This window comes from Mustela nivalis (genome assembly GCF_964662115.1).
Source record: "Mustela nivalis genome assembly, chromosome: 3".
NCBI lineage: Eukaryota > Metazoa > Chordata > Mammalia > Carnivora > Mustelidae > Mustela > Mustela nivalis.
Genome location: NC_139022.1, coordinates 174,602,948 through 174,616,461, shown reverse-complemented (window position 1 = coordinate 174,616,461; position 13,514 = coordinate 174,602,948). Strand labels below are relative to the sequence as shown.

Below are 13,514 nucleotides of genomic sequence, written 5' to 3'. Positions count from 1 at the left end.
CGTTCCCCAGACTCGCTCTGGCCAGCGTCAGCAGACAGTGGGGACACGCAGGGACAGAAAACACCCTTTGTCTTGCAGATGTACTCCTTTTCCTGAGGAGTAGGGAGGTCAGTGAAATGCGTATTTCTTTGATAAAACTGGCATTTTTAACTAGAACAGGCTTCTAGCGGGTTCTCGCTCCCCTGTACGCTGACTCCCCGGCTTCATCAGACTCACTGGAATCTAAGCTCGCCTGTCGCACGGGCCCCACGTTGCCTTCCCAGCGCACGGATGCTCACAAAGAGCTCCGCCGACAAAGTACCGTCCGCACAATGAGCCAACACAACCATGTGGAGAGCCGAGTAGAAGAGAAAAACCTTGATTCCATTGTCCATGTATTTTGTGAAGATTATGAGGCAGGAGCAGAAGGCATTGCAGGGCGGTTGGCCCTGAGAACAGGAAGCCAACGGGTTTTTTTTCAGCTTTTTCAGGAAGTCGTTGTGGTGACCTTCGTGGGTCGCCATTGTCCTGATGTGTTTGTTAAGAGACCTCAGTGGGAGAAGAACGGTTCTTCTGAGAGGCTCTTCTGAGAGCCCTTTACAAGGGCTGTTGAAGTTGCGGTCTCCCTGGGTGCCCCAGAGAGCAGAGCTCGTCATAACAGCCATGCGGAGTCCGTTCCCTCCCCCTGACAGGCACACAGGAAGTCCTGGCCACCTGCATTCTTTCTCCACTTTGAGGTCAGTCATCTTGTTTAACAGAACATTCCTCATGGTCCCTGGTGGAGGGGTATTTCCCATGCTGCACTGCGCCCGCCATGGCACCTGGCCTTCCTGCCAGTGTCGTGTCACCTGGGGGCCCTGATGAGCGAGCGCCAGTGGGAGGACAGCTCCTCACCGAGGATCAGCCTCTGTGCCTACAAAACAACCCTCCCTTTCTGAACATGTCACTGAACTTGAAGGCTGTATGTTGAAAACATTATGGAAACACCTTAAAATTATATTGACAAGACATTGTAATTTTATTCATGTGTATGGATAAAGAAATATGAACCTCTTTCTACTTAAAAACAAAGGGCTATGTTGAGTAATAGTGTTGGTGTTTGATTCTGTGTGAGTAAGGAACCTGGGGAGTTTCACTGGATCTTTCTAGTGTCATTGAGAATTACCTTGATGGGTTCCATCTGCTCCTTTCAGGGGACACTAAAGAATAAAATGCATAAAGACCTCAATGCAAAGGGTGTCATTTTAGGCATCACAAGTCACTGTAGGCCAATAGACTGGTTTGGGAGATGGTTTTGTTTGCCTTCGGTTGCTTAAAGGATACCTCTTTGACTAAGTCGGAAGTCTGTGGTGTCTTGCCATGGTCCGAGGTGGGGGTGGCAGAAGGGATTCTACCGGAAGGACTCCTCCGATGAGCTGATAGAGCAGTGGGAACAGAGGACTCGGAACCCGCCTCCTGCTCCTTAGAACCCTTCACCAGGCACCAACAGCCACGGTCTGGAATGTGCTCGGGGCTGGTGTGGGGGAGGCGGAGTGGGATACTGGGTGATTTCTTCACCAGTTCTAACATAGAGAAACCCTTGCCTGCAGAGTGTGTTTGTTGAAAAGGTTTCCTAGTGCTCAGCGCCTCCCTTTCTCCTGGGCAGGACTTATACCACCAGTCCTATGACTGTGTCTGCGTCATGTTTGCCTCTATTCCGGATTTCAAAGAATTCTACACGGAATCAGATGTGAACAAGGAGGGCTTGGAATGCCTTCGGCTCCTGAATGAGATCATCGCTGACTTTGATGATGTATGTATTTGAGAATTACCCTTGCCCGGTGGGGTAGCCCCCGCCCCACACTGTAGCATTCTTGTGACCACTGCGGGGGAAGTTAGTCCAGTCTTGTGGCATATCTTGAAATACGTCTTTGGGTGTAATTTTTGGTGGCTGGCTAAGAATGAAAGACTTTTGCTCTCTTACGGTCCTTGACTAATTTTGGAGAGAGAGATACAGTTTTTTTGTGAGATAGTATGATCCCCAGGTACAAGTACCAAAATTAATATCAATAAAATGTCTTTCCAGTGTACTCATGAATTTTCTCAAAAGGCTTGAGCTCCAAGGAAAATGCTTGCTTATCTCTTGATATAAAAAGAGATAATGAATGTATTTATCATAGTAGATTATTGGCATATCTATCTCAGCATACTCCAAGGTCAGATATCAACTTGAATTGTGCAGGGATGATATGCTTTGTTACTGAAAAAGCAGTCTGTATGAGGGATAACATATCTTAGAAGGGACAAAGTATATGCTTCAGAATTTGAAATAGTTGTCATTTTTCAATTTCCAGTATTCTGCCTACATAGAGAATAATGTGTTTTGTTTTCTGGTAAGAACAAACACACTTGTGGCTTTAAGGTTGTTGCTACATCATTCTTACAGATATCAAGCAAAATATAGCAAAGTTGATGTACATGAACTTAGGTTCATCAGGATCCATGGAACTTTGAAATACAGTGATGAAATTATTGATGTGATATGATGGTTTCAGGCCAACCTTCTAAATGTCCTGTGTGACCTGTACATTTTTCTGTACCCACCATTGTGTCTATGAGGTTGACTCAAGACTTACGGTGAAGTCATGGCAAGTAGAGATTCCCACTGGTATGCCCAAAAAAGGGTCAAGATGTTCCCAGCCCTCAGTTGGTCCCATTGTCCTCCTGAGCAGAGGCAGACAGCATCTTTCAGGGTTGCCTTCCCTTCCCCTCTCTACCCTTCTCTTTCCTACAGCTTCTGCTCCTATTTTTACCTATTCTCCAACCCACCACAAGTCCTAATGTACTTGGATGGGGAGGAGGCCAGTAGGAAGCTGGTAACTGATATCAGAAACTTGAACAAGAAATATTCAGGTCAGAGCTAATGAGAGGAGACATTCTAGATCATTCTTCCCCTTACATCTTGAGCTCAGAAGAAAAAGCCAGTTCTCAGCATTATAATTGGTCATAAATCACCCTCCCCATGCACAGAAGACCTCCCCCACTGAATCATGTTTGTGCTAAGCCTTTCAAACCCAGCGTGGGAAATTTATTTGAGGCCATGCACTGTAATTTATCCTAGTTTCTTCAGATTTTAAAAGCTAATTCATGTCAATTGGAAGTAAAACATTATACTGCATTTCCATCCAAGGACACTGTCTTTATGGAGCATATAAAGTGTTCTTTCTCAACCAAGCCCAAGGTCAAAGTGTGAGTAAGCAGTGGTTGAAATAAGTTGTATTTCTAAAACTGTGAACTAGAGTTTGAGACTATCTTTAGAAAGTGCACCCAGTTAAGTCACTGAATGCTTGTCTCTGCTTTCCAGCTACTGTCCAAGCCGAAATTCAGTGGAGTTGAAAAGATCAAGACCATTGGCAGCACATACATGGCAGCGACGGGTCTGAGCGCCGTGCCTAGCCAGGAGCACGCCCAGGTACAGACATATCGGCCCCCCAACAGCACATGGAGCCTCAGCTCCACCCATAGACCCTCCCTGGGGCCCAAACGGCCATGTGCTGACTCAGAAACTGTACTGTGCAAACAACCTAAACCTCAGTGATCAAGACCCAATGAGAAAAAGAGATTCCAGAGGCTTCTCAGGGTCTGTTCACAGAATTCCTTTCTCTGGTCGGCAGGGGTAGGAAAAAACAACCCGTCTGGCAGCTGCTTGATTCCAGATAAATATACAACAAAGGGTAGAAGATTAGAGCTGTTTATTTTAGGATGACTCATTAGAGTTGGCTCCTGGTCTTTTGATTAAAACTGATGTGGTCCAAAAACCACGCTGACCACTGAGAAATTTGGTTGAGAAGGTGGTTGGGGCAAAATTGAATATCTTCATTCAATTAACTATAGTTTTGAGGGGGTTTTCTGTTGTGTTGTGTTTTGTTTCTGTGTGTGTGTGTGTGTGTGTGTGTGTGTGTGTGTAGATATGCTGTGTCGCTTGTTCAGTAAACAAGAACCCCCTCCCTTTTAGGACAGTGGGCTCCCTGATGGCTCCAGGACAGGTTTGTTTGTTTGTTTTTTAAGATTTTTATTTATTTATCAGAGAGAGATGGGGGGAGAGAGCGAGCACAGGCAGACAGAGAGGCAGGCAGAGGCAGAGGGAGAAGCAGACTCCCTGCTGAGCAAGGAGCCCGATGCGGGACTCGATCCCAGGACGCTGGGATCATGACCTGAGCCGAAGGCAGCTGCCTAACCAACTGAGCCACCCAGGCGTCCCTCCAGGACAGGTTTGCTGTGGAGACAGGTTTGCTGTGGAGACAGAGGTGGTGGGTGCAACTCAGAGGAACAGAACTTAGCAGAGCACAGCTTGCTGGAGGCAGGCCGAGTCCTCCCAAGAAACCAGGGCTGAGCCCATCGGCTCTCTCCCTCCCCCACAACCCCCTCCCACAGACTGGATGGGGCCAGAGAGGGACAGAGAGACAGCAGCATGCTCCACAGAGCTCCCTCTGCTCCTTTCCCTCAGTATTCATGGGCAGAGGCTGGAGCGTGAACCCTCTGACTGACTGGTGATGCTAACAGTCTCCCAACTTACTCCATTTGCTCTTCTCCTTGGGTGTTTGCTTCCAGATTATTATTTTTTTAATAGGTAAGCGTTACTTTAGTAATAAGGAAAAGTAAAATTTAAAAAGTAAAATATAAAAAATAATATAAAATATAAATAACATAAAATATAAAGTAATATATTAATAAATATCGTATATTATAATACGTAAAATAATATAAAATATTAAAAAGTAAAATATATGAGCAATAAATGAAACCTTAGAAGACTCTGACCTTGGGTTCTGAGTAGTGCCTTCCTAAGCCATCTTGGTGTCAGAGGCAAATGAAGAAATGTGTAGCCCCGCATACATGGTATTGTGTATTTTTAATAATTAGATTTTTATTGACAGAACATTACAGTATTGGAAAATTATAAGATAGAGGTATGAAAATGTATAACTTTTTAAAATATTTTATTTATTTGAGAGGGAGAGAGCACAAGCAGGCAGACCAGCAGGCGGGGGAGGAGAAGCTGAGCAGGGAGCCCTGAACGGGGCTCGATCCCACAACCCTGGGATCATGATCTGAGCCGAAAGCAGACGCTGAACTGACTGAGCCATCCAGGCGCCCAGACATTATCTTGAATTACCTTAATTATACCAAAAACAGAACTGATGATCATTTTATTTTCCTGGCTATAATGGAAGCAAACTTATACTTTTTGAGCACCTTTGATGTTATGGGAAAAGTTAAGCCTTAAAATGTAACATAAAATCTTACCTACAGGAAGGGACCTTCTCCTCTTGCCTGAGGCTGTGAGGTGTTGAGCACTTACTGTCTTAGTCTGTGAGGGCTGCCGTAAGAGACCACCACCGGCGGAGGGGCTCAAAGAGCAGACGTGGCCTGCCTCGTGGCTCTGGAGTCTGCAAGCCCAATGTCGCGATCCTGCAGGATACGGGCTGGCGAACCCCCTCTTCCTGCTGGTAACGGCCCCCTTCTGACTGTGTCCTCGCAGGGCAGAGGCAGAGAGAAAGAGATCTTGGGGAGAGGGTTTTAAGGCTTCAAGATAGGAATTTTGGCAGGAAACAATTCGTTCCACATATTTACCTTTATTTCAAGTTTTGATATTTTAGTTCATTCTGGATTTTTCTGCATTCATTTTTATTTTCAAACTATCGCACGAGGATGTCATTTGTCCTGATTGTTGAGCTTTTTGCCACCTCCTGAAAATTCTGTGCCTAAAGGGGGGTCCCCCATTCACGTCACCTCATCCCAACCCTGTCCCTGAGGCCTCGCAGGCCAATCTGCCCTGGTGAGCCTTTCAGGGTACGTGACCTGACTGCACCCACTCCAGACCTTAGGTCACCCACAGACCTTAGGTCCCCTTTGGCGGAGGCTCGGAGTGGAGATTCTCAGAGATGCTGCTGCGTGAGAACCCATTCAGCGCTGGGGCTGTAGGGTGGACGCGCCCCCCATCACCCCCTAAAGCCGGACATGTCGTGCTCTGCCTCCCCGGACGCTGGCTCGCCAGGGTCTCTCCCTGCCCTCAGGCGCACTCTGTGGCCGAGAGTCCTTACTCTGCCCGTCCCTTCCTCCCTCACCCTCTTGAGCCCCGACACCGTAAATCCCACTCTTGAACACCAGGAAGCACTTCCACATTCCAGAGCCCAAGTCGGGTCGTGTGCCCCGCACACTTACTCTCGGAATCCTGTCTGCGGCCCCTGGGCAAGCCGGTGGCCACCTCCACCTAGAAGCCCTTCCTCCTTAGCCTCCGGTCCGTCGCTGGGCTGCCTGCTGCCTGGGGTCTCTCTCGCAGACCCCGACACCGCGTCTCTGTCAAGGGCCTCCCCCATAATCGATCCGTGATCCATCCCCCTGCAGAGTCCGCCCCCGCCAGCCGCATCATCGCCATCCGGACATGGGCCAGGCCTGTGTTTCCAGGTCCCCGTGGAGGGCCGGTGTCCCACAGCCTCATCTTGGGAGGTGGTATCCCCCCCCCCGCCGAGATCCCCAGCAGGGGGCGCTGTGCCCGGCGTTGACCTGGCTTTGTTCCGTGGGGGGTGGAGGACGTCCCACCTTCCTGCTCAGGACGGCACTTGGCTTCCTTCCCTGTTTCAGGGACCTGCTCCTGCTGGTCGAAACCCTCTGCTTTCTCCCCGTGACGTTTGTGAACTTACTGAAATCCCTCCTGGGTCTGCTTTAAACAAGCCTAACAGATCCCCCCGCAACCACCCACGTCCTAGATGGAGGAAGAGAAACTGAGGCACAGCAGAGCAGTAACTGGCCCAAGGGCACAGAGAGAACAAGTGGCGACAGAGCAGGGCCGTCCGCTCCGGGCAGGGCTCACCCACTGCTCCGGGGCCCTGGGTCCCTCGGCTGCTTCTCCGCACCGCACACCCCCCCCCCCGCCCGCACCACGTTCATGGCCGCACGCCGAGATCCAGTCTGAACCCCTCGGTCTCTGCGGCCCCTGCCTGACCTTGACACCCCTTCCCTGCCCCGCAGGCCCCATCCCTCCTGCCCTCATCCACCACCGGCCCTAAACCGGCCTTCTCAGCTCCCCGCGAGCTGCTTCCTGACTTCTTCCCAGGCCCCACTCTGTCCTAAGTGTCGATGGCCCGCGTGGTGGTGCGGAAAGAGCGTGACTGTCCCGTGAGATTGCTCGTGACGTCCTACAATAGCTGAGCTATCTGCCCCCCCCCGTTTCCTCACGTAAAATGGGGAGCGGGCCCGTTTTATCCACAGACTACTGCGTGGCCAGAACAGGTGGCACGGCTGACAGCCGTAATGACCCAGTTGTGACTCGTGCTCGGCTCTGCACAGGGCCATTGCTGCCTCTGCAGAACGGTTAGAAGGGTTTGGGACATAAATGCAGTAGGATATGCTGTCAGGTCCACGCAGCCGTTTACTCCGTGTGAGCTGTGTTTATGCAGGGCACTGAACTAGAACTCGGTAAGGTCATCCTAGAAACACTTTGAACTGCAGCTCAGGTCTTCTGCAAGGAAAGTGCATGACCTTTGATTGGGGTGAGGGGCGTATCACATGTGATACGTATCAATGTGGATATTTTATTTTTCTAAGAAATGAACATTCTCTTCTGCCTTTTGTAACCTGCCTGTAACCTATCTACTTGTCTTTCTAGTTCTAAGTCAAGAAAAAAACCCTTTCTCTTCATTCTTTAGCCAAATATTTAGTTTGACAACAAAAGACATTCAATTTGCAAAATGTATCAGGTTGATCAAGGATTAAGGTGCTTTTCTTAAATCCGAGAAGAGGCAAAGTTACCTGGAGAAGAGCCGCGTGAAATTGAGCTCGTGTTCCTCGGTTCCCTCTTGTTTCCTCCCCATGGAGGCCGCACAGGGACCTGCACAGACCCAGCAGCCTGTCCGCACCTGGCCAGAGCACGGCTCTTGTGTCTGCCTTTGTTTTGCTTCGTTCGTATTTTTAAATGAAACAGTGCATTCTCTGTTTAAGCTTGAAGACGATGAGACTGAGTAGTTGGTTGCCTTATGCATGACCGCTGACTGTTGTTCTCGAAGGAAGCAGGGGCCTGTCAGAAAGTGAAGCGTTAGACTGAGAATGGGCCGGCGTTCTAACCGCACTCATCCCCCCACGGACGTGCGCCTGAGAAACACATGGGCTGTGAGGGAAGCCGGGGACCCTTCCCTTCACTGCCAGGAGCCCCCCCTCCCCCAATCTGCTTCCAGGCTGCACAGCTGCAAAGCCTCCCACTTGCTCCTGCCATGGCCTTCACCCCGGAAGCCCTGAGAGTACATCGTGGGTACAAGTATGCTCTTCTTGACTTACAGGGTATTGTTCTTAGAAAAAGGACATTTTACTTAAAAAAAAAAAAAAATCATTTCCAATTCTCCCGACAATTGGTAGCTTATCTACCTGATCCTCATCCCTGATGACAATAGTCGGCAACTGGGACATGGAAGCAGCTGCTTCCCTGAGGCCCCGTGTGCTCTCCGCACCGCCTCGCCACGCCGTGTGACCTCCTTCCCTCCGCTGCCTCCTGGGCCCTCACCGCTCCGCGTTCAAGGCGAGGGCCTGGATCCCAGAGGAAGTCCATCCTGCACGCCCTAGTCAAGGATTGGGCTTTCTCTGCTCTTAGCCATGGTGTATATCGTTCGGATCTTTTTCAAACAAATATTATTAAGAACTTAGATAAGTTGAGGGGCACCTGGGTGGCTCATTCAGTTAAACGTCTGCCTTCAGCTCAGGTCATGATCCCAAGGCCCTGGGATCGAGTCCCACATCGGGCTCCTTGCTCGGCAGCGAGCCTGCTTCTCCCTCTGCCTCTGCCTGCCGCTCCCCCTGCTTGTGCTCTTTCTCTCTCTGTGTCAAATAAATAAATAAAACCTTAAAAAATAAAAAAAAGAACTTAGATATGTTGAACCCAAAATACAGGAATGAACTTTCACTCAAATTCCTGCTTTGATTATATTACTGCTGTAGTAAGCCAGACCTCCAGCTCTCCTTCTCGGTCTCAAGTAGATTGAGACCCGTGGCCAGCAGTGCTTTGAAAAGAATCAATTTGTAGTACTAGAAAACATAGGCAGGGGAGAAGCAGAGAGGGGTGCCTGGAAGCTCTTACGCTCTTCCATGGTAGGGGGACTACCATTTTATAAAGCATTTGTCGTCTCACTCGTTTTAATTATTCTTTTTTTTAAATTTTTTAACTTCATTTTATTTCTTCAGTGTTCCAAGATTCATTGTTTATGCACCACACCCAGTGGTCCATGCAATCCGTGCTCTCCTTAATACCCACCACCAGGTTCACATATACCCCTCCCCCCTCCCCTCCAAAACCCTCAGTCTGTTTCTCAGACTCCATGGTCTCTCACGCTTCGTCTCCCCCTCCAGTTTCTCCCAATTCACTTCTCCTGTCCTTCTCCTGATGTCCTCCATGTTATTCCTTATGCTCCACAAGTAAGTAAAACCATATGATAATCAAAACCACCAAAATTAACAAGACAGTAAACCACATGTGTTGGAGAGGATGTGGAGAAAGGGGAACCCTCCTACACTGTTGGTGGGAATGCAAGTTGGTGCAGCCACTTTGGAGAACAGTATGGAGATTCCTTAAGAAATTAAAAATAGAGCTTCCCTAGGACCCTGCCATTGCACTACTGGGTATTTACCCCAAAGATACAGATGTAGTGAAAAGAAGGGCCATCTGTACCCCAGTGTTTATAGCAGCAATGGCCACGGTTGCCGAACTGTGGAAAGAACCAAGATGCCCTTCAACAGACGAATGGATAAGGAAGATGTGGTCCATATACACTATGGAGTATTATGCCTCCATCAGAAAGGATGAATACCCAACTTTTGTAGCAACATGGACGGGACTAGAGGAGATTATGCTGAGTGAAATAAGTCAAGCAGAGAGAATTTTTAAAATTAATCTATTGAATTATTTATTTCTATAAAAATTAACCTGATTTTTAAAAACTTGTAAAAGTAAAGGTAGTCGTTTATTTGTTGTATCCACACAAATGCACCGGCCGACCCAGGGTTGCAGCTTGAGGACAGTTAGTTACTAGCACCGCCTTTTGCCACATCTGGGTCTTGCCGAGTTCGCCCTATAGAGACACCGCTGTCGGCAAGCACAAACGTTTCTCCAATTTTCGGCTCCCCCCGTCCCCCAGACCAGATCCCAGGCTCCTGGGGATCCATCCGGGAGACTCCTGTACCGGCTCACGCAGTGTGTTAGGGACACTGAGCTGCCCGCAACGCCATGAGCAAGAACCGTTTTCCTTCCGCCTTCAGGGACTCGGGTTAATGGCTCCGCCTCTGGCTGGGTGGGTCTAGATTTTATTTAGCTGGTGGGACATCCAGCGGATGCTTCCTTTCCCCACTGGCCCGGGTGACAGCTCCTTGCTGATGGCCGACTCCTCTGGAACCGCCCTCCGGAGTTTACAGCCCAGGAATGGCACATGTGCAACCAGTCTCAGTGCTGGGTGCCGTGCACTACTGGAGGCCACCTCCGCCAGCCCAGGCCGCCCTAACAGACGGCCAGAGGCTGGGTGACAACATTTATTTCTCGCAATTCTGGAAGCTGGTATAGCCAAGACCAAGGCAGTGGCAGATCAGGTGTCTGGTGGGGACCCTCCTGCCGGTTTGCTGATGGCTGTCTTCTGGCTGTGTGTCACATGGTGGAAGACAGGGAGAGGAAGCAAGCTGTACCCAGCCCCTGCGCGTGAGGGCACTAATCCCATCATAAGCCCCCCCCACCATGTGACCTAGCCACCGCCCAGAGGCCCCCCCTCCTAATCCATCACACCAGCGCTCAGGCTTCAACACAGGAATTTTGAGGGGACACATTCAGTCCATAGCGGAGGGACTTTGCAAAATTGACTGGGGAAGGGACGCCTGGGTGGCTCAGTGGGTTAAAGCCTCTGCCTTCGGCTCAGGTCATGATCCCAGAGTCCTGGGATCGATCGAGCCCCGCATCGGGCTCTCTGCTCAGCAGGGAGCCTGCTTCCCTTCCTCTCTCTCTGCCTGCCTCTCTGCCTGCCTGTGATCTCTGCCTGTCAAATAAATAAATAAAATCTTTAAAAAAAATTGACTGAGGAAGAAGTGAGGGGTCACTCTGAGACCTTCTGCCGCAGTGTCACTGTAGCTCAAGCACCCATCGAAACCAATAACCATCGTCTCCTTTACTGGAAAAGGAGAAAATAGTTCGGGTCTCTGCTGTGTATTTTTGTACAAACATCAGCTCCCATGATGTGTTGTAAGCAGAGAGAAATGTCTTCCCACTTTCATGCTACTGACAGGAAACTAAAGACTGAAAGAAACCAGACCATTGATCTTCATGGAATAGACTGGGAATCTCAAAGACTCGGGAGATGTCAGACGCTCGGTCATTGCCAAAGGCATACATTTCTGTAGGATGCTCCATGTGTGCAAAGGGAGAAAGTTCTACACTGGGGCATAAGACAGTTTCTGACCGATATTTTCCTCCTAGATGATTTTCTCGTCAAGCAGAGCGACATGCTTCTCTAAACCATCATAAAAGAAAGGAAATAAATCCTGAGCCCCGGGGATACAGCCTGAATTCACTTAACCACTTCATTTCGCCCTGCCCACAACCCTAGGAGACAGGCAGTTACTGTCCCATCACAGATGAGGAAACCGACACCCAGAGAAGTTAAGTGACTCAGCAAAGGCCACACAGCTGATGGTAACAGGACCTGGGGCTGAACCCAAGGTTGCCGGACCAAAGGTATCGGCAGTCATTTGGGGGAACGTCCTGCTTTCAGACAGGCAGTGGATGGTCAGAGTGTTAATGCTGGTCCCGGGGAAATAAAGGAAGACGTGAGTGGCAGGAGGAAGCCCAGGGGAGGCAGACGTAGGAACTGGGGGCTGGGTGGGGAGAGGGGCGGCCGCACAGAAGGCCAAGCTGCCAGCACCTCCGGCTTCTGATACAGGGATCTGCGATCGATGACGCCGTTAGCAGAGCAGGAGAGTCAAGAGTGAGGGCTATCCTTGTGGAGATGAAATAATCGTATTAGTTTTGGACACACCGTTTGGGTGTGCACTAGGGTCGCCAAGTACAGCTCCAGCCACCCGCATGGCTAGTTCCAGAGCCGTTAACCAGCCGTTCCTGGGGCCAGCTCCCCACCAGCTGAGTGCCTCTCGGACTCCTCATCCAACCCTCCCGCCACCATTGACCAGCAAGACGATCACGGAAGACCGCTTACCTGTTTGTCGACCTGTTTGTGCAGATTTCACGTAAACCTGTCCCTGAGGAAGCTCACAAAAATGAATGTGATGCGAAAGTTTTAAAATTAATAAGCTAAAATGGAAGGAAAGTCAAAGATGCAACACAGAGATGAAGATGGGACACAAAATGCAAACAGCCAAGGTCCCGCCACAGTCTCGATGCGCGCAAGGCGGGCGGCCACGTGGCAGCTAAGATGAGGCCTGGAGTCGGACGCCCGGTCTGCCACCTGTGCCAGTTTTTAACCACCCAGGGTCTCTCTTTCCCCGTCTGCACAACGGGGATAGAGACAGGAAGTCCTTCATGGGACTCCCTGTGAGGATTAAATACACCAGCAACGATGTTGATGTTGCTCACAATTATTCAGATATTTCCAGCAGCCAGGACAGAACCTACATGTCCCAGTGCTCATAGGGACAATCGTGTCCCTCATTCATTAATGTATCTGAAAACCAGGCCTGGGGTACACGCTCTCATAACCATGACAGTGGCTCCACGTCGTGAGCGCTGTGCTTGGTAACTAACTTCCTCTTAAGAAATGGTTTAAAACGGGAGGGTGGGGTGGGGGGTGCTTCCAGAACATTGTGTAATGTGCATTTCAATAAACTGTGTTCCCTGGAAAGTGAGACTGATGGGAAAGAGTGAGAGCCCACCTGAATCCAAGTTTCGGAGATTCGGATGGCCTAGCAGTCAGGCCGTTTTCCCCAAATATGTGTTTATGCCTCGGAGTTCTGGTTAACACTGGGAAGCTGGGAGTCCCAGGTACCTGACAGGTCCGACAGGTACCGGACACTCGGGTGGTCAGAGCCACCACATGAGAGCCCATCCCCAGCCTGTGATGATCAGCCCATGTGGGAGGGAGCAGACCTTCCCTTTCGAGAATGCAAGGTCTCATCCAGATCTCCCAGGGGAGGGGCGCCTGGGTGGCTCAGTGGGTTAAAGCGTCTGCCTTCAGCTCAGGTCATGATCCCAGAGTCCTGGGATTGAGCCCCGCATCGGGCTCTCTGCTCAGCAAGGAGGCTGCTTCCTCCTCTCTCTCTGCCTGCCTCTGCCTGCTTGTGATCTCTGTCTGTCAAATAAATAAATAAAATGTTTAAAAAAAAAAAATCTCGCAGGGGAGAAAGCTCCTAGACAGTCGTTCTGACCCTTCAGCAGCAGACAGATGCCCCCACAGCAGGTGCTCCGTGAGTATGTGACGGGTGGGAGACGGCGAGGAGAAAAGAGCGGTCTCGAGAGGAGGCGTGTGTGAATTTCAGCCTAAAGCATGAGCCCGGGGTTTACGGTCACGTGGGTCATACAA

General features: G+C 49.9%; 1 protein-coding gene across 1 annotated transcript in view; it reads left to right on the top strand.

Annotated features, from left to right (window-relative positions):
• Positions 1-13,514, top strand: part of ADCY2 (adenylate cyclase 2) — a 406,568-nt gene that overhangs the window by 380,215 nt on the left and 12,839 nt on the right. The window contains exons 21-22 of the mRNA XM_082723386.1: positions 1,625-1,771; positions 3,323-3,430. Coding sequence (XP_082579512.1) covers positions 1,625-1,771; positions 3,323-3,430 — 255 coding nt within the window. The remainder of the gene's footprint in view (positions 1-1,624; positions 1,772-3,322; positions 3,431-13,514) is intronic.